General features: G+C 46.9%; 1 protein-coding gene across 1 annotated transcript in view; it reads right to left on the bottom strand.

Annotated features, from left to right (window-relative positions):
• CUX2 (cut-like homeobox 2) overlaps positions 1-21,481 on the bottom strand; it is a 219,622-nt gene that overhangs the window by 56,275 nt on the left and 141,866 nt on the right. The window contains exon 4 of the mRNA XM_008577421.1: positions 8,968-9,046. Within this exon, the coding sequence (XP_008575643.1) occupies positions 8,968-9,046 (79 nt within the window). The remainder of the gene's footprint in view (positions 1-8,967; positions 9,047-21,481) is intronic.

The raw sequence follows: 21,481 nt of genomic DNA, 5'->3' as shown, positions 1-21,481 counted from the left end.
ACTAGCTGACGCTGTTGGTGTTTTAAAAAAAAAAATCGGGGGTGGGAGGGTGGGGAATCTAGGAAAAGATGTCTTTATCCTCCCACTATGTCCATCTGAAGGCAAGTGGCATTCAGAGCTTTTTTAGGAAAGCTGAAGCCGCAAAGCCTGTCCGAGAGGCTGTTTAGAAACACATATATGCAGAAGTATGCGTGTGCCCCTCCAAAATATCTTTGAGACAGAAGCCTTCTCCCATCTGGGCCTGGGCTGCAGGCGCCTGTGTGGGTGGGAAGCTCAGGCTATTGACGGTGGCAGCGAGACTAACTTTGATCCTTTAATCCAACTTGTCGACAGCAGATGGGGTGTGGAGCCCTTATACACAGCCGCAAGCCACGTGGCCGTCCACCCCTTCCTTCCCTCCTTTGCTAGGGTCACCTGAATTGGGGATCTCCTGCTTTGAGCAGGGACAGAGGGGCTGGGAATGAGGGTCTTCCTTCCTGGCGCTGGGTATTGATGGTAATAATGATAACATCAACAATAAAAACAGCCACAACAACAACAATAATAGCAGCAGCCACTGTTTACTCAGCATTTACTACGTGTCAGACACTCGGCTGAGGACTTTATGTTCTTCATCTCACTTGATTCTCCCAGAGGTACTGGGAGGTAAGTTTGCTTTTCTGAAGGAGAAAATAGAGGCTCAGAGAGGTATAGCCAGTTACTCAAGGCCACTTAGTCAGGGAGTTGCTAGGACTCAAACCCAGGTCTGTTATAATAAAGTTCCCACATACTGAGCTGCATAGAAAGTTCCAGAACGGCAGGGATGGTGTCTTTGTGGGCAACATTGTGCTCCTGTTGTTGAGCAGAGTGCCTGCCAAACAATAGGTGCTCAATATTTGTTGAATGAATTGCACGGGGCAATGACTCTGTGTCAGGCACCATGCTTAGTGTTCTCTGTTGCTCACTGACCTGTCCAGTTGCCCCATGATTAGGAGAGATCATTATCCACATTTTACATGTGGGGAAACTGAGGCTTGGAGAAGTCAAGTGTGACACAGGAACCAAAATGGCAGAATGGGGATTGGCTGGCTTTGCAGGAGGGGCCTTCAGTCTGGAGTCCTGCTCCTTCTCCTTCCATCCCCTAGGTTTGGAGCTCTGTGACTGCCTCTCTTTAACAAAAATACCCATCCTGAAGTCCAGGCTTTGGAGCCCTGGGCCAGGAGGACCAGGAGTTCCTGGCTAGCGAAGGGTTAACTTGTACTTTCTCAGGCAACATATTTGCATTTCAGCAAAGGCCTCATCCTCCCAGCCTGGAACCTCCTAATCTGCTGGCAGCAAAGACCCTTTAACTGTTTTTCACTATTTTTAGAACACAAATCTCCAATGGTTTTGTCCAAATTCCTTTGATTTTTAAATTAATCCTGCAACTGGGATAGAGTCAGGCTCCACTTCTCTGCTGTGTGACTTTAGGCAGGTGTCTTGACCTCTCTGAGCCTGCACTTCCTCAGCTGCACAGTGGGGCAGGATGATGGAATCTACCTCCAAACGGGTGTATGTGTGGGATCAGTGAGCTCGTGTCTGTAACGGGCTGAACACACTGCCTGACACACAGAAAATACTCAGAAATTGTCCTCTCATGATGGCACCTCATCCCTTAAAACCAAATTCAAAGGCCTCCCTCTCTGAGGTTCCTCTACCAGCCATCCTTCCTTAGAGCCTCTTTTCTGCTCGTGGGATCAGTGAGCTCGTGTCTGTAACGGGCTGAACACACTGCCTGACACACAGAAAATACCTCAGAAATGGTCCTCTCATGATGGCACCTCAGCCCTTTAAACCAAATTCAAAGGCCTCCCTCTCTGAGGTTCCTCTACCAGCCATCCTTCCTTAGAGCCTCTTTTCTGCTGTGTGTTCTGGTTGTCTGTCTTTGGGTCATGTTGTCCCTAGACCGGAAAGTCCTCAAGGGCAGGGCTGGACACACGCTTGAGTTCTGACAGGGCTTGGCACACAGTAAGTACTTAGAGAATGGGCTACTGAAAAGCCACAGCTGAAATGCCTCATCTCCCTTCTCAAAGGGAACAGTCCTTTACTGAGCACCTGCTGGGTGCTTTCATTTAATCCATTCTCCAACCCTGAGCGGTAGCAGTAGTAGAGTTTAGACAGGCGGTTGTGGAGAAAGGGTGTTCCTGGCAGAGGACATGGCATGGGCGAAGGTGTGGCAGGAAACGGAGGGACATTGCCTTCTAAAGTTAACTGCCATCTTCAGGAAAATCTGACATCGTTAAGCCTTTCCTTCTTATGGGTTAAATACTCTTTTATGTTTCCTTTCAGTGTTCCCCTAGCACCTACAGGACTAACTGAGCAGAGGCATAAGCAAGGAAAAGGGGAAGGAGGAAGAAGAGGTGAGGGCAGCAGAGACAACAGTTTCTAATTAAACTAAAATCAGTTATTTCTTCTATCTCTGACGGTGGCTTATCCACTAGATGGCGCTAGAACTAGTCATTTGGGACAAAAACAAAGCTAGATACCCTCCCTCACTACTTCCATCAACATATATTTCATATGGTTTAAAGATTTAAATATTTAAAAATTAAGATCACAAAATTACTCAAAAAATTATAAGCTTGAGGCAAGAAAGGTTTTTAAAAATAGGACATGGAATTCAGAAGCCATCAAGCAAAAATTTGGTAAGATTCCCTACTTCCTGCAAATATTTTTTGAATGCCTGCTATGTACCATATATAAGAGACATTATAAACAAGGTTAAGAAACAAAAGGCAAATTAGGGGAGAAGATATGGAACATGTATACCAGGACAAAGGTTAATATGTCTAATATACAAAGAGTGTCTACAAATCAATAAGAAAACCCTCTCTGATAGAAAAATGGGCTAAGGATGCATAAACCAGCAATTTACAAAGAACAAACATGAATGGTTCATAACATATGAAAAGACATTTAGGGAACTAGTAAATAAAGGAGCCCAATATAAATCAAAAGGAGAAAAAACTACAGCATAGTACCAATAAACTATGCATTTCCAAGCAGCCTAAATGCCTAGTGTTGGCAAGGGGTTCAGTAAAATACAGCCATGCATGGGACTGTTAGACACACGAACCAAAGTTACTCAGGATTTGTTATCACACAGGGAAACACGGATGCTGGAGTTGGGTAAAGGATGCAGTACATGTAGAATCAGCAACTGTTTTGAAAAAGAACACAAGGAAAAGATCAGAAAGAAAAACAAGATGCTTTTCTAGTAGGTTGTTTTCTCTCCCTTCTATTCTGTATTTTCTGAAGTTGACAGTGTACATATGCTACTTTTATAATTGGGGAGACAAGTTTAAAAACCGTAAACATTGTAAAGCATTTTTCCATTCCACAGACTCAGTAACCGTGTTGCCTACACCGCCCCCCCGACATCCTTGACAATTGACAGAGTCTTGTGTAATCAACAGCAGACGCTTGCAACTCTTGGGACTTGTATACCCTGATGTCAATGGGCTGCTGATTATTAAACCCTGCTAAATGCTTTCATGCACAGCATATTGGATCCTCACAGAGACTGCTGAGTCTGTTCTCTTATTATTCCTTTTCTAGAGACACCGAAACCAGAGTTCAGAGAGGTTAAGGCCCCTGGCCAAGGTCACACAGGTCCAAAAACACCAAGCTGAGAGTCCCACCCAGGCATGTCTGAGCTGCAGCCCGAGCACCTAAGTGCTTGCCCCTGAAAGAAGCAGCTGAGAAATACCTGTCAGGAGTTGCAATCTCCTGCATCAGATTAAAAAAAAAAAAAAAAGTAAAGCAGAGAAAACCATTTTTGGGCACTCACCTCTCTCTTCTTATCTCTTCAGCAATATTCATCTGCCTGCCCTCTTGTTTGTTCTTTCCTTGTTTTGGGTTTTATGTTTTTTTCTTTTAACTAATCACTGAGTTAACAAGTTAGCTTTCTGAAGCTTGGGTCGGTACCTAGTGACTCTCTGAGCACGGTAAAGAAAGCAGCCGTCACCAATGCAGAAGTCAGAGAGGTTTAAATCAAATCATCCTCCACAACAATGACATTAATTATGCTTTTAACACGTTTTACTGCTTTTTTTTCTCACTTCACGCCACATCTGTGTGAACAATATCCAAAAGATTTACGGTTTTCTTTCGTAATTACAGACATACAGGCTGCACACTTATCAAAATACTTGCTGAGCAATCACGCTATATCGCATTCTCTGCCAAAGATTTGTGTTGGCAGCAGCCATTCAAAACAAAAATGTTGAATCAGGACTTGTGTGGCTTCGGGGGGTGGGGGGAAGTATTTCGACAAATAATTTGCCTGTCAAGAAATATAAAAACAAGAGAGTGCGCATCCTGGCAAATTTTTCAGGAGTGTTATTTTTATGGAAGAGCTTAGGATGGCGGGGTGGGAGGAGGGGACAGTGAACAGGGAAACTCGGAGCACCAAAACCACATCTGACATTTGGTTCTTGTGTCTGAGAATAAAATTTAATGAGAACAAAAATATGTCTTCCTAATTCCCCTAAGAAATCATTAAAACATTTTGTTATTCTTAAATGTCTCGAAAATGAATTAGAGGCCCTAAAGGGGCTGTTTGTATGGTACATCTCCATCAGTTAAGGCTCCTCATTCTGCAGCTCAGTGACAGCTGGGGACATGTCCCCCGCCCCTCCATTTCTGGGGAGGAGAGCTGGGAAATCAATGAAGTCAGCATCAGGCTTGGCATGACCTCCCTGCTCCCAGGCGTTGGGGAGAGTGGTGAGAAGGCATGTGGACAATCCAAAGAACTCCGCACCAGCCTCGGGAGCTTCTGTAGCTGGCTCTGTAACTGTGTTTTAACAGTCCTGTCTCCAAAAAGATAAGAGTCGCCTAGCGAACCCCAGAAATGAAGTCTTGTTTCCAAGTGGGGGGCTGTAAGTTCCTTCTCACTCTTTCCCTTTATCAGCCCATCCACACTGCCAAGCACTAGACTTGCAATGACAGGTTATTTGAGCAATGATCTTGTCACTCCCGCCACCAGAATGCAAGCTTCCTGAGGGCTGGGCCCGTGTCTAGGTCTGTGAGCTCACAGCTATGTTTCCAGTGTCTAATGAGTGCTGTGCACACAGCAGGCACTCAATAAATGCTGTCTGAATAAATAAACGTGATGAGCAGAGGGCTCTAGTTGAAAAAGTATCTCTTTGCTCCAATAACACTTCTTTTTTCTGCAGCCGAGTCTTATTTCTAATTTATTCAACAAACAATTACTAGGTGCCTCCTGTATACTGGGTTCTGAGTATACAAATTTAGTGTGTCTTAGTCCCAGGTTTGGAGCACTTCACATCTCCTAGGCAAGCCACACACATATATGATAATGGTGAGAGTAGCTAACACTTAGTAAGTACCTGCTGTGTGCCATGCACCTGGAAGCCTCCTAACAGCCGCATAAGGCAGGTTCAAATATTATTCCCAATTTATAGAAGAAGAGACTGAAGCTCAGGAAGGGGAATTAATTTGTCTTCTGTTACCCAGCGAGTAAGTGGCACAGGCAGGATTTAAACCTGGATCTGCTCTGAGCCTGGAAGCACAAGCCCATCTCAGTGCTGACCCTGGTGCTACAGGCAAGGTACTGTGGGGCCCCACGGAGGAGCCCAGCATAGGGATCCCTGCCTGGGATGCATCTCCAGTGTCTGTACTGACAAATGATCCAAAGGATTGAAAAGGGAGGGAAATAAGAGGGCATATTTTTCCAAAAATTTTCCAGATACCACCAATGACAGTGGAGACAGACAGAAAACGACTGCAAGGAACGGTGCTATCAGCCTCTTGCCCATGTATGTGGTGTGGTCTTCAGTGAGGGTAATAGGGACCTGGGCTACAGACACACATGGCCCGCCTCAGCCTTGAACACAGAGCCCGTGGGGCTATGCTGTCTGGCTCCTGCCATTGCCGCAGCAAAAGCATTCATCGCTGAGAAAACCCATATGGCTGCTCTGTGTTCCTGCGAGAGCAGATCAGGGCCAAGCGCAGGACCAGGCAGAAGAGCCTGTGCAGTAGGCTGAATGTTGTTCCTCCCAAATACATCTGCATCCTGAACCCTGGAGCCTGTAAGCGTGACTTTATTTGAAAAGCGTCTTTGCAGATATAATTAAGTTAAGGATCTTGGGATGAAATCATCCTGGATTATCCAGGTGGGCCCTAAGTCCAATGACAAGTGTCCTTATAAGAGAAATGGGAGGGAGATTTGAGACAGAGACACAGAGAAGGCTATGCGACAACACAGGCAGAGACTGGAGTGATGTAGCTACAAGCCAAGGGACACCTGGAGCCACCAGACGTTGGAAGAGGCAAGGAAGGATTCTCCCCTAGAGCCTTCAGAGAAAGCATGGCCCTGCTGACACCTCAATCTTGGACTTCTGGCCTCCAGAACTGTGGGAGAATAAGTATCTGTCGTTTTAAGCCACCAGGGTTGTAATGGTTTGTTACAGTAGCCCTAGGAAACTAACACAGCCTCCCATGTGTAGCCAGACTATGACATGGAGCAGATATTCTAGAAATATCTGTTGAATGTGCCAAGACCTAAGTCCCATCTCTCCCTGGCTGTGAGACCTCAAACATTAAACTCAACCTCTTTGTGCTCTGGGGAAGGGAGCAGGTAGGGCCTGTTCCCACAGGGTTTGTCATATGCAGATTGTAGAACAAATGCAATTTCTACACCAGGCCAGGCTTCTCAAACTTTAACGTGCTCATAGATTTCTGGGGGAGCTTGTTAAGACGCAGAAGCTAATTCAGTGGGCCAAGGATGGGGCCTGTGATTCTGCATTTCTAGCCAACTTGCAGATGAGGCCAGTGCTGCTGGTCCATGGACCACATTTTGAGTAGCAATAGGCTGGAAGACCTCCCTCCTCATCCAGCCCGGGTGTTTTCAGAGTGTAGTTTCCTCAGCATCACTGGATTAGTCTTCCAGGGCTGTTGTAGCAAAGCTCCACCAACTAGGGGCCTTAAAACAACAAAAACTTATTCTCTCGCAGTTCTGGGAGCTCAAGTCCAAACTCAAGGTGTTGGCAGGGCCATGCTCCCTCTGAAGGTTCTGGGGAGGACCCTTCCTTGCCTCTTCCAGCTTCTCACGGTGGCCGGTGTCCTTGGCTGTACCTGCATCACTCCCATTTCTGCCTCTGTTGTCACATGGCCTTCCTGAGTGTGTCTCTCTGTGTCCTTTCCTCTCCTTATAAGGACACAAGTCATTGGATTTAGAGCTCACCCTAAATCCAGGATGATCTCATCTCAAGATCCTTAACTAACGACATCTGCAAAGACCCTATTTTCAAATAAGGTCACATTCTGAGGTTCCAAGTCGACATGAATTTTGGGGGCCACACTATTCAACCCACCCCAGCTGCCTAAGACAGATGGAACAAGGACATTCCCGCCCCAAAGATTCCACAAACGACCTTGACTTCAAATATAAACGACATTCTGAGGTTCCAAGTCGACATGAATTTTGGGGGCCACACTATTCAACCCACCCCAGCTGCCCAAGACAGATGGAACAAGGACATTCCCGCCCCAAAGATTCCACAAACGACCTTGACTTCAAATATAAACGACGCTGTGTTCTCCACGGTTTGGGCTTTGCAGTCTCATGGCTCATGGTGGGATCTCATTTTCCACTTCATGAGCCCCCAGCCCCAAATACCCTGATTCCTGAGACTGTGTAGAAGGTCCAGGAAAGGACTGAGGGGCTGTCTGGGTGGAGGGAGCTAGCACAGCAGGGTCTCCTCCTGGTCCCACCATAATTAAACAAATCATGCCACATTTCTAGACTTCTGTTTCTGGGTCAATAAATGAGAAGGTGGCAGAGGATGGGCCATTTAAAAAAAGAAACTTTTTATAAATGTATGACATACCTATATGTCCTAAGTGTACAGCTGAATGTTCTCAAACTGATCACACCTCTGTAACCCAGACCGACAACAAGAGACAGCATCCCAGCCTGGAGAAGCCCCTCCCAGGAACTCTTGCCCCTCCAGGGGAATACAATGTCTTGACTTCCAACAGTACAAGTTATTTTCTTTTTTTCAGTTAAGGTGAAATTCACAAAAAATGTATCAAAGTGAACAATTCGGTGGCATCTAGTACATTCATGATGCTCTGCAACCACTGCTTCTACCTAGTTCCAGAACATTTTCAGCACCCCCAAAGGAAACCCCATACCCATTAAGCAGTTGCTGCCCAGTCCCTCTTTTATCAGCCCCTCATAAACACCAATCTACTTTCTGTCTCTAAGGATTTGCCTACTTGGACATTTCATGTAAGTGGAATCATATAATATGTGGCTTTTCTGTCTGGCTTCTTTCACTAGCATCACGTTTTTGAGGTCCATCTCCAGTGCAGCATGTATTACAGCTTCATTCCTTTTCACGGCTGAATACAATGCCCGTGTATGGATAGACCACATTTTGTCTATCCATACATACACTGATGGACATGTGAGTTGTTTCCCCCTTTCGGTTTTTGTAAATAGTGCTAACAGATTAATTTTTTCCTCTTTTCATATTTTCTGTAAATGGAATCCTACAACATGTGCTCTTTTGGGTCTGAACATCAAGTTTTTGGGGTTGGCTGTGCTATTCTGATCTTTGCTCATTACCACCTGCTGGAAGAGAGCACGGGGCACCTTCTGTCCCCTGTGGCAATGGGATGGGGGTTCCGGTGGGCAAGATGCCCAGCTCCCCAAGAAGGTCCAGGTGGGTATCTTGCCAGGAACTCCCAAAGCGACAGCCTGGCTGACATTAGAAGGTGGTGGGGGAAGAAGGAGGGAGCCACGTGGGGACATGTCACACCAGACTAGGTGTACACTCCCCCACCCCCATGAAGGGACTGGCCTAACCCAAGAGTCCAGGCCTATCCCCAGATCCCACCACAATGAAGTCTCCGTGTAACAGTCCTAAGGGCAGTTTCTTATTGTTAATTATTCAGCTATACAGCCCAAGTGTTTCTTACCTGGTGCTTCAATTAACTGCTTGTAAACACTCAGAAAAGCGGCCTCCGCCTCCTGACTTCTCTTACTAAGGGCCACCACCTTTGGAAACAATAAGAGAAAGAATCACGTGTAACCATGGCATCCAAGTCTGCAAGCAAATTTGATCATTATCTACCTGTGCCAACATGGGATGGGGGAGGGAGGCAAAATGAAGGTTAAAAGTATGGGCTCTGGAGTTAGAAAACCTGGGTTCAAAGCCCAGCTCCACTTTGTGACCTTGGGCAAGTCACTGTCCCTCTCTGATCCCCAGTTTCCTCATCTGTAAAATGGTGGTAAATAATAGAACCTACCCCTAGGCCTGTAGCGGGGATTAAATGAAGCTGCATGTAAGTGCTGAGCACAGGGCCCAGCACACAGTAGGTTACATATTAACAGCTATTCTTCTTCTTGTATTAAAGGCAATGCTGGAAGTTCAAACATGAGCCACGTTTGGGAGGAAGCGGGGCACATCTGGGGAATATTTCTTTCACTGAAAATTACAGGGAAATTGTTAAAGTTCTTGTAATACATCGAACAGCTTCAGCAAATGCCAGATGGTAACAGTTATGTGAAACAGTTCCTGGTATACTGAAGGTGCTCAATAAATGCTTCTTGACTGAATGAATAAATGAAGAGTGGGATAACCCAGCAGTGAAGTGCTACATTCATGCGATCATTCTCTCGCTCATGGATCTTTCTTGTTCTGCCAATGAGACTTCATGAGCTGCTTATGGGCAAGACAAATGCCATCCTGTGACGTGTGGATGTATGTTTCTCAAAGGAGGGCTCAGCACCATCTCGCCCCTCTGCTCCAGGTTATGAATTCCAGAGCACCACCCTCATAGCTGCCTTGATCCTGGCTCTTGGTGGCCGGTCCCATTGGAAGAGTCCTGGGCCTCCCCTGGTGTATGTCTGGAGCAAGCTCCTGGAACCCATAGGCCACCATCCCTACATCTGCAAGGAAACTCTGGGCTGGTGTCCCACTTTGGACTGGAATGAGCCTTTTTCTCCCAGGCACTCACCTACCTTTCCCTTGGCACCAACTTCCTAAGTGATAATCTACTTGGAGCATCTACGTGTCCATCTCCCTCTATCAGTCAGGCTTTTCTTATAAATCTTAGGATGCCATTGAAAGAGAAAGGGGTGTATCTGCGATCAACTTCCTCCCCTTAAAGTAAGCTCTGCGAGAGTGCTGTCTGGCACACAGTATGTGTCTGACATCATTTGTTGGACGAACAAATCCAAGTGGGTTGCACCAGTGCTAGGTCCTGACTGTGACATCATCCTGGAGTCTCACCTTTAATCCCCATCGGCAGGAGCCATTTCTGAGACAGTCTGCTCACAGACGCAGCCAACCAAGGCACAGGCCCTGGAGCTAGGCTGCCTGGGTTCACATCCCAGCTCCACACTCACTAGCTGGGTGTCCTTGGGAATGCCAGTTAAATCCCTGCACCAAACTGAGGATAATAATACAACATCCTCCCTTAAAGGGGGCGTTGGAAGAATCAAATGATTTAACACATGGAAAGCCCTTTGAAAAACTGGCGTGCACTTGGCCCCACGCTGATATGTTACCTCTAGATATGATCAATCCCCTCCTTCTTGTCTGGTACCAGGATGGGTTATGCCCAGTGCTGGGTGATGACCTCGACTGTGCTTGTCTTTGGTGTCTTACAAAGACCCCCTGAGAAAGGCCCTGCCTCCCCATGCACAGCAGTGCACTTTGGGAAGAAGAATCTGAAAACCATGGCGGTTCAATATGGCAGGTGTGAACCATGCATGGCTACTGAGTACTTGAAGTGTGGTGAATCCAAAACAAGGTGTGCTATGAGTGTAATTTTGAAGACTTTGCACTAAAAAAAAAAAAAGTACAATAGCTCATCAACATTTTTATGTTGATTACATATCGAAGTGATAACATGAAATCACTTTCTACTTTCTTATTTTTGTTTTTGGTGGCTGGCCAGTAAGGTGATCTGAACTCTTGACCTTGGTGTTATGATACTGTGCTCTAATAACTGAGTTAACTGGCCAGCGCACTTTTTACTTTTTTAAAATGTCCCTACTAGAAAATGTAAAATTACATCTGAGGATCACATTATATTTCTATTAGATAGCACAGTCTGAAGATTTTACAAGGCCCATACAGAATTCGTAATTTACAAGAGGCGAAGAGAAATGTATGGTGGATGTTGAACAAGTGATTAAAAAAAGGTCAGTTACAAAAAAGCTCCTTAGTTTCTCTCATTGTTATTCTGAGAACATCCCTAGTCTCTCACCTTTCAGAGTGAATGACAGTCTCTCATTCACTCAACAAACATTTCCTGGGCACCTACTATGTGCCAAACACTGTGGGCTGAGAACGCAACAACGAATAACGCAGACTCAGGCCCCACCCTTATGGGACTTACAGTCCGGTGGGGAGACCAACACTAAGGGGGATTCCCCAGATAATTCATTAATTACAAGTGCTAAATGCTTGGAAGGAAAAGTACAGGCGGCCTTGAGAGTAAGTTGTGGGAGGCTGACCCAGTTTGATGGTGGAACATTAGGAATTGTCTCCCCAAGAAGGGGAAGATGGTCAGGGGCTGGGGGAGGGTAGAACGTTCTAGAATCTAGTCAAAGGAAAAAATCACCAAGTATGGACAGATTTTTATTCTTGCTGAGACGGATAAGATACAGTTTTTGCTCTGGGGACTCACGGTTGAGTGGGAGACACAGTTACGCCCAAGAGGAGCCACAACACGGAGAGAGGTGCAAACGCTGGGGTCTCCTGTCAGCAGAGTGAAGATGGAGTAATTAATTCATAATTTGGGGGACATTTCTGATGGGCTAATAATCGTGATAATAGTAATAATAATAAATATGAATTTAACATTTAGCATGTTCCAGATGCTCTGATTATTCACGATCATCTATGTCAATGGACACACCAATCACCAAATCGCTGCTGCCATTATCCCCATTGTACAGATGAGGAAAACCAAGGCTCAGTGAGGTTAAGTAACTTGACCAAGGTCACCCAGGCAGTGCCATTATTCACACCAGATCTGGGGGTTCAAATTGCTCTTCTGAATCCAGATGACTACTCCCTTTTATCCTGGATAGAAAACTGTCCCAGCTGGTGGGACCAGTCATTCGGACCCCATGTGGACGTTGCTGCCCCTCAAGTCATCTATGGATGCAATAGGTTAGCGGTTGCTCTGCTTCTGACCTGGCGCCAAGAAGACCACAGGAAACAAAAGCAATTCAGGGCTGGCCAGTTAACTCACCTGCGAGAGAGTGGTGCTGACAACACCAAGGTCAAGGGTATGGTTCCTCTTACTGGCCAGCCGTCAAAAAAACAAACAAAAAAACCAATTCATTTTGCAATCCCTAGGTGGAGAATTATCAAAGATCCTCAGCAGAAAGTCTGAATGCTGGGCCGGCCCGGTGGCACACTGCTACAGTGCGCCGCTTGGGAGCGTGGCGGCGCTCCTGCCGAGGGTTCGGATCCCACGTACAGACCGGCTGCTCACTGGCTGAGCGAGGTGTGGGCGCAACACCGAGGGTTGCGATCCCGTTGCCGGTCCCGGTCCAGTATGGGTGCGACACTGAGGGTTGCGATCCGTTGCCGGTCACGAAAAAAGACAAAAAGGAAAAAAAAAAAAAAGAAAGTCTGAATGCTCCATTTACAGTCGTCCGTGCTGAGCAAGTGGGGTGGCTGGGGTTTGGGGTAAAGCATAAGAATGTTCCACTGACTTCTAAGAGGGAATTCTGAGCAGGGGTGGGGCAAGTGCCAGAAGATTCCTTTGATGTTTCCCTTTCTCTACCCACAACACCCCCTACTTTCCCTTCATCGTGCTCTTCAGTTTGTACTGGCACACTATTTATCTCTGACTGTCTCCTTATAATGTCGGTCTTCCCCACTAGAGCTGAGACATCCAGTATGGCAGCCACTGGTGCATGTGCTGCTGAGCACTTGAAATGGGATTATTGCAAACTGAGATGGCCTGTATGTTTAAAATACAGGATTTCTGAGTCTTAGAATGAAAAAAGGAGTGTCAAATATCCCAGTAATTTTTATATTGATTATATGTTGAAATGATAATGATATGGACATATTAGGTTAAAAGATATTATTAAAATTAAATTCACCTGCTTATTACTTTTTAAAATGTAGCCACTAGAAAATTTTTAATTACTTGTGTGGCTTGCATTCTATTTTTACTGTACAGTGTTGATGTGATCGATCAAGGGTTGGCAAACTGTGGCCCTTGGACCAAATCTTGCCCTTCACCTGTTTGTGTAAATAAAGTTTTATTGGAACACAGCACAGCCGTTCTTTTATGTATTGCCTATGGCTGCTTTCATTACAAAGACAGAGTTGTGTAGTTGTGACAGCGACCCGGTAGTCTGCAAAGTTAAAAATATTTACCGACTGGCCCCTTACAGAAAAAAGCTCACTGATCCCTGCTTTAGAGGTTCATCTAACAGTTGGACAATATTTTCAAAAGCAGAGATCAAAAAACATCCTGGAATGGCACTCAGTGTGAATCATTTTATGTTTAGGACTTCCCATGGTAAATATGACTCTTAAGACAGTAGCAGTTCGGATGTCCTGCCTCATTCAGTCTTGTTTCAGAGCAATGACCCTGTCTGTTTCTAGACTACCAGGTCCTGAAATTCCAGATGGCGTCAGACCCAGTATTGGGCCTAATGTGACCAAGCATCTCTCAGTCTCAGTTTGTTCATCCATTAAGTGGGAAGAATAACTTCTACTTGCCTATGAAGCTGTTGGGGCAGAATGAGCTCACATGTAGCAAAGAGTCCTGTGGAAGTTGGCAAAAGCTTTCTAATAAGTCAGATATTTCTTTTTCTAACCATGTAGGATGTCTTTTCCAAGGGCTGCAACTCTCACATGTTCCACCCATGCACCCAGAACAGGTGGAGCTCGGCATAAATAAAAGGCCATGTTAAATAAAAGGCCATGTATTTCAGCCTCATGGCTGTGCCCTATCATGCAGAAGGTGGCAGAAAAGTGTCCAGAATGACAGATTCGGCTGTGACAGGCAGATCTTTGAAGGCCATATGGGGAAGGAGGAGGAGGAGGTGGCGGCCAGCTACAGGCTCCCTCAAGAAGGTCACCACGAGAAACAGCTCAGCGTCTGATGAGCACACGGCATTTACGTGGCCCGCTGTGATATAAGGGTGAAAATGTGTTTGGTCCCTTCAGTATGAACATACCAGGTGTAGAACCAGAGGAGAGGCAAGAGCCTACTCTAGCTGCCTCGCTCTTATCTGTCAGGTGGTTAAAAACAGAAAACTTGGGGCCCCCCGAGACTGAGCTTCTGCAAGGTGTCTGAGGCAGCAGTGACAACATCTACTACTAGCTATTGAGGACTGCTCCTCAATACGTACATTGTAAAGTGCCAAGCTCTTTACAATGAATGGTCAGAGCTGCTGGAAACCAAACCCTTACTCTGTACTCAGTGCTTGCTGTGGATCAAATGTGTCCCCCAAAAGTTCATGTATTGGAAACTTGATCTCCGTTGTAACAGTGTTAAGTGGGTGGGAAATCCAATTATGGTATTTGAAAGGTGGGGCCTTTGAGAGGTGGTTGGATCGTGAGGACTGTGCCCTTGTGAATGGATTGATCCTTTCATGAAGTAAAGGGTGTGGTTCTGATGGCTTTATAAGGAGAGCGAGTGAGAAGGTCAGCTCTCTTTCTAATAAGGTCATTTTCACCATGGACACCTGGCGTCACTGTAGATAGTTACCACCAAGGGCTGGCTGATTAGCTTACTTGGTTAAAGCATGGTGCTGATAACACCTAGGTCAAGGGTTCCGATCCCCATATGAGCCAGTCACAAATAAAAATTAAAGAAAAAAAAGTCACCACCAAGAAGAAAGCCCTCACCAGAAATGCCCCCTGGACCTTGGACTTCCCAGCCTCCGAAACTGCAAGAAATAAATTTCATTTCTTTATAAATGACCCAGTATCAGGTACTCTGTTATCAGCAACAGAAATGGACTAACACAGCACTTTATCTTCAAAATCCCCCCAACACCTCTACTATTACCCTCATTCTACAGAGGAAGAAACTGAGTCCAGGGAAGCTAAGTCACTTGGCCAAGATGAGAAATCCAGTTAATGGCAGAGGTGGGATCAGTGACCAGATGTCTCTCACGCCAGAGCTCAGACTTGCAGTTGGAACCAGTGCTTCTCAGGGTGCTGTGGGTGTAAAGTGGTGGACTTGTGATTGAGTCTGCACACTCTCTGCGGACATGTGCAAAATATATGAGCACACTGAATGCTCTGACAATATCTGCAGGAAAAAGTCCTCTTCAGTGCGATTTAACCCAGCATTTTCCCAAATGCATCTGGCCACAGAATTTGTTGTTCAGGGAATGAACATGGACGCCAGGGTTCCATGGAACACACTTTGAGAACAGCTTCCCTCTACCACTGGGTCCTGGGCTCTGGGGAGGGTGGGGTGTGGTGGTTCTGAAAAATGGGGTGGGGGGATCTGATGTGGCAGGAATTCTGGAAGAAATGAAGTCTGGTGGGCAATCAAGAGGAGGCAGGTGTTCAGAGGATCTTGGAATTAGCACCTCTGAGCAGATGAGAGGAGGCACAAGGAGTGAGGTCTGGGGAGGAGGAAAGGAGCGAGCCCAGTAGGTGGGCCCTCTGCGGGATGGCTCTCCCTCTGGGGCATGCAGATGGGGGACTGGGGGCACACAGAGAGCAAAGAGGGGCAAGAGGAATGAGGGGAGGCACAGAGAAGGAGGCCATAGTCGGCAGGGGGCAGGGGGCAGGACCAGAGAGTGAGGGGGCTCGGCGGGCAGGGGGCTGTGGGCTGTGTGGACAGCAGCGATAAGAAACCCTGGATGCCATGAGGCAGGGTGCGTGTACCAGAGGGAAGGGGAAAGGGTGACCGCAGAGGGGTCATGAGGGCTGTGAGTGGGAGGCGATGATGCCCATGTCCATGTTGGTGCTGGAGAGAGGAAGAAAAGAACGGACTTGAGAGATAATGAGGAGTCAATTCCTGATGCAGGACATGCTGGGAGCTGAAGATGGGAGGGGCATGGGGCGCATTCAGTCAAGAGAATGGAGCAGACGTGGGGACACATCACAGGAGCAGCCCACGATCAGCTGAAGATCTTTCTGGCTATTGTGTTAAGAGGAATAGACACATGCGGGCAGTAATGATTCCAGAGATGGGGGTGGGCCAGAGGTGAGGAGGGTGGAAATTTCAGGGAGGCTCTCAAAATGGGCTACCTTATGAGGTAGTGAGCTTCCCATTAGGGGAGGCATCCAAGTCCATGCCCATCTATCTGTGAGGCTGTGAAGGTACTCAGGAAGACCTGCACATGGGGAGGTTCAGCTATACTATCCAGAAGTAAGTTCACCCTCTGAGAGTCTACGTGATAGATCTCTTTTCTTTATACAGGTTGAGCATCCCTAATCTGAAAATCTAAAATCCAAAGTGCTCCAAAATCTGAAACTTTTTGAGTGCCAACATGATGCTCAAAGGAAATGTTCATTGCAGCATTTTGGATTTTGGATTTTTAGATTAGGGATGCTCAATTGGTGTACTGTAAATATTCCAAAATCTGAAATCCAAAACATGTCTTGTCCCTAGCATTTCAGATAAGGGATACTCCACCTGCAGTAACAGTCTCATTTTCTACCACCTGTAAAATGGAGATAACAACTACATAGTTTGGCTGATGTGAGAATTATCAGTATCAATAATAACCATGACCACTGAGCACTGACTCTGTGCCAGGTACTGTGCTAAACTCCGAGCATGTATTAACTCATCTAATCCTCACAACCCTGGTGGGCGGGGGGAGGTGTTACTCTCCCATTTAACAGATGAAGATGTCAAGGCACAGGAGGGCAGAGGCCACTGCTTCGGGAGGTGGGACTTGAACCCAGCGTAGTCTGACTCCAAAGGAGATGCTTCTAACCCCCAATCAGCACGGGGGCAGAGGAGTAGCGGCTTGTGGAAGGAGCTGGAATAACTGAAAAAGCTGGAGGCACCAGGCAGTCAGGGGACTGGGAGGCCAGGAGAGCAGGCAGGACTGACTCTGGCTGCTTCACAGAGTGCGTCCACGGGGGGCCCATTCCTAGGCAAGTGCTGACGCTCTCTCTGCCTTAAATGTGGCTGTGCAAATGAAAGTTACAATTTCATGTCAGGGCTTAAATAAGAAATAAGAGTTTGACTCTTGTTTTTGGTAGCTGTTGTTGACCTGGGCTCTCAAGGCTTCCACCAAATAGGGCCTTCTAGAGGGTCAACTGGGGGTCCCAGAGAGGGCCCATCTCAGCTGTGGCTAAGGAGCCAGCACCAACTGGTTCTAGAGACTGACTGGATGGAATAAAATTAACATATTTGGCCATCTGTCATGGTTTTGAATTCTCAGGAGTGAATCACTAATTCATTTTGAACTCTCAGGTGTAAACGACTAATTCATTTTGAATTCTCAGGTATAAATCATTAAATCATGTTGGATCCTCAGGTGTAAATCACTAACTCACTTTTGAATTCTCAGGTGTAAGTCACTAATTCATTTTGAACTCTCAGGCGTAAATCACTAAGTCATTTTTGAATTCTCAGGTGTTAATCACTAATTCATTTTGAATTCTTGGGTGTATGTCATTAATTCATTTTGAACTCTCAGGTGTAAGTCACTAATTCAGAGCTAAGCTCTGTGGTTCTCTCTCCTGGGGTGCAGGCCCGGCTCCCAGATTCTCCCCCAAACACCTCAACCTGCAATGGTGATGGGCTCCAGGAGGAGCACAGTAACTACAATAGCAGCAGGTGGCATTTACTGAGCACCTACTATGTGCATTTCCCAGGGGATCATCCTGCCCCCTTCCCCAGTGACCAAGCACTTACGGATCCTTAGAGATGTCTGGAAAAGCACCAGGTGTTCCGATTTGTGCTTGTGATTTTTTTTGTGCGGCGGGGCAGCTGACTAGTACAGGGACGGAACCCTGGGCCTTGGTGTTATCAGCACCATGCTCTAACCAACTGAGCTAACCAGCCATTGTGTTTTACTTAAAGGAAGTGTTTGTGCTTATCCATATTGAGAGCATTCCAACTTCCTCTGAACACCGGGCATCATCAGTCAGCGTCCAATGATGACAAGCCCATACTGATGCTAACTTTTTATCTGGATATTGTTCCATTTCCTCAACTAGACTGTGAGCATCTAGAGGGCAGAGACTGGCACAGAAAAAAATTTAAATAAAGCGATGCATGCAAAATGTACAGACAGTGCCCTGGCACATTGCAATGTCCAACACGTTCATTTTCTCAGCAGACATTGACTGAGCATTTCCTAGGGACAGGGGCTGTTCTAGGTACTTAGCACCAAGCAAGACTGACCCAAACACCTACCCTTGTGGAGCTAACATGTCTAGAAGCAGAGGCAGGCAATGAAACAAATCATGATTCAGAATGTGGGAAAGTGATCAAGTGCAAGGGGTGGGGGGAGAATGAAGCAGTGAGGGGAGAGAAGAGTCCAAGGCAGGGGGTGTGTGCTGCACAGTGGGGCCAGGAAGCCTGGGGAGAACAAGACAGTTGAGCTGACTCGCAGAAGGGGAAAGAGTCAGTCATGGGGAGATGTGGGGGAAGAATATTCCAGGCAGAGAGAATAGCAGGTGCAAAGGCCCTGGGGCAGGGGTGTGTTTGGCTTGTCTGGGCAACAGCAAAGAGGCCAGTGTGGTAGGAGAAGGTGAGTGAAGGGGAAGAGGGGGAGAGGAGGTTAGGGAGGTGAAGGGCAGGGGCAGGACCTTGTAGGCCACTGTGGGGACTTGGGCTTTCTCTCCCGGTGGATGAGGAGGCACAGGAGGATTTTGAGCAGAGAAGATCAAATTCACATGATCTGACACGTTTTAACAGGCTCCCTCTTATTGTTGTGTGGAGAATGGACTGAGGGGGGCTGGGGTGGAAGCAGGGAGACCAGGGAGGTGGCCATTTAAGATCATCTAGTTGTTCAAGAAGGATGGTGGAGAATGACCCCTCCAAATAGTCCAAACTACTGCAATGGTCCAGGCAATCAACAACGAAGGTTCACAGCAGGGTGGTGGCAGTGGAGGCCACCTGGGAGAGGTGCTTGGCTTCTTGATTGATTCTGAAGGTCAAGTATAGGATTTGCTCCTCGGGAACACAGACTGGATGTGGGGGCATGAGAAGACAGGACTCAAGGATGACTCATGGCTCAGGGCCTGAACAACTAGATGATCTTGGATGGCTACTGCTGTGATGTTTTCCTCCCTCAAAGTCCAGGCCAGGGCTGGGCACGCAGTGGGCCCTACCTCAACATTCACTGAATGAAGAAACCAACAAAGGCAATAGGGAAGGAGTTTGAGAGGCTGATCCTTTCAAACTGCAAACAAATAAAACCCTGAGGCCAGAAGGATGGTGGAAAATGACCCCTCCAAGTAGCCCAAACCAAGCCCAAATCTTGACTGCTCTGTGGAGATCTCTTGCAAGCCCCTGGTGGAGTAAGCCATGGTGGGGAGGGGGCAACAGCCCAGGGTCTGCCCCAGGGGTCCCCAGCACTCATCTTGGGGAAGCCAGTAGCAGGGTAGGAAACAGCAGCTGGACCTAGGAGAGAAGAGTCCTGGGCTCTGGGTTGTGGGGGGGCATTCCTGTTCACCTTGGGCAAGTCACTCCTACTTTCTGAGCCTGTTTCCCCAATCTGTAAAGTGAAGGAGCTGGGCTACAGGTTTAAGGCCCCTACTAAGTCAGTTGTACGTTGATTCTAATTCACCCAGGCAGAGAGACAGACACTCTCCTCCATGCACACAGACTCCTCACTTCACTGGGATTTGAGTGAGGCCGGTGCAAGAAGCAGCAGCAGCCCACCTCCCAGGCTGTGACTGAGGGTGACTGTCGGGAGAACTAGGCGGCGAGAGAAACACCATGCAATTTTATTCTAACATTTGTAATTATTCCCAGGCTAAAAATTAGGCACAGAGCAAAGTGTTTTCAAACGTTGGCATTAAGAACACTTTTATCCAACATAATGCAGGTCCCCAAATGCATTTATGTCAGGCTCCCCGAGACACGGTGAGTGCTGCTCCATAAGCAGCGCAAAAATGAAATGTCCCACAAGCAAAGGCGGGCAGTCCTGCCGTTAGCAACAGTATAATCATCAATTACCTTTAAACACCAACTACTGATTTTATAATTATCAAATGAAGTTCTAACTTCTCACCTCCACTCAGTGGCAACTCTCATATAATCTTTCAATTCGAAAAGGAAGCTTTTTCTTTTTCTCTCCCCGCCCCCCCATTTCCTCTCCTCCTCTCTTCTGGGGAAAAAGATTTCCAGGCTTCCACATAAGACTGCATTTAAATTGCTTGTCACTCAAAACAAAGGCGAACCGCTCATTTGTAATTCACCAGCCACCTGAGCAGACTGCCTGTTTTCCTCTAAGCATCCACGCACCGAAGCACAAAGATCATTTTTCTATTGTTAAAATTGTATAAGCTGGGGCTTTTTTTTCTTTTTTTTAACAGTGAATACACAATTTCACTTCTCTTCCGAAGGCTCCCGGCATAAAAGGGACAGGAGGCTTTCTTCAGTGCCTTACAAATAAATTTTGCTTTGGGGTATTAAAAAAAATCAACTATATGCTCATATACTGAGCCAAAAGCTATCAATTATTTGACAAGGTCATACATGTATAAATGAGAGCAGGGCAGAAGTTATGTTTCCTGCCCTGCCCGGGGTGTGGCCGCTGTATGAAGCTGGACAATTGAGAGTCATCTTCATGGGGGCTGGGAAGCATCTGTGTCCAATTTTCTCTTTTTGGGAGCTGCCAATAGGACAAACAAGGCTCCATGCTGATTAGCATGTGGCTGGCAGGGTAACCAGCCAGGAACAACCTAGAAACGGGTGCCCCAGTTCTGACATTGCTATTCCAGACATAGGCAGCACCACCTGTGTGTCTGACTTTCTGGCTACCTCATCCTAGAGGGACAAGCCATGGATAATCACCACAGAGCCCCCGTGTGCCATTGACTAGTTGTCTTCCTCAGGATCAGCCTCTGAAGGCCGGGCCCACTTCGCCAACAGCTCAGTTTTTCTGCGTAACTGATTATAATCATAATACCTTCCAATTTTAATCTAGAGCTTTTTATAGCCTACAAAGACCTTTCATGGGAATTAGCACATCTGAGCCTCCTAACACCCCCAGGGGCAGCCCTGGGCAGGAGGATGGTTCTTGTTTTAGAGGCCCAGAGAGGCTGAGACAGCGGCTCCAAGTCACACAGGAGGGGTTGAGACAGCGTGTGAATGAGGGAGGGGGATGTCTTTGGACTCAGATCCAGCTGTGTACCAGGGAATTTGGGGCTGGAATTTGTGTGACCACCCAAAGTGGGTGAGTGGCTTCCATTTGGGGTAAAGAACAGACTCAAGTTCCCCCCTAGAATGTCCCCTTCCCTCACCTGAATCTGCTGTGCTTTCCTAAGTGGGGGGGGGGGGGTTTCCTGCA

Source organism: Galeopterus variegatus, unplaced genomic scaffold (genome assembly GCF_000696425.1).
Source record: "Galeopterus variegatus unplaced genomic scaffold, G_variegatus-3.0.2 Scaffold1506, whole genome shotgun sequence".
Lineage (NCBI taxonomy): Eukaryota > Metazoa > Chordata > Mammalia > Dermoptera > Cynocephalidae > Galeopterus > Galeopterus variegatus.
Note: the sequence above shows the minus strand (reverse complement) of the source record. Positions and strands in the feature narration are given on the sequence as shown.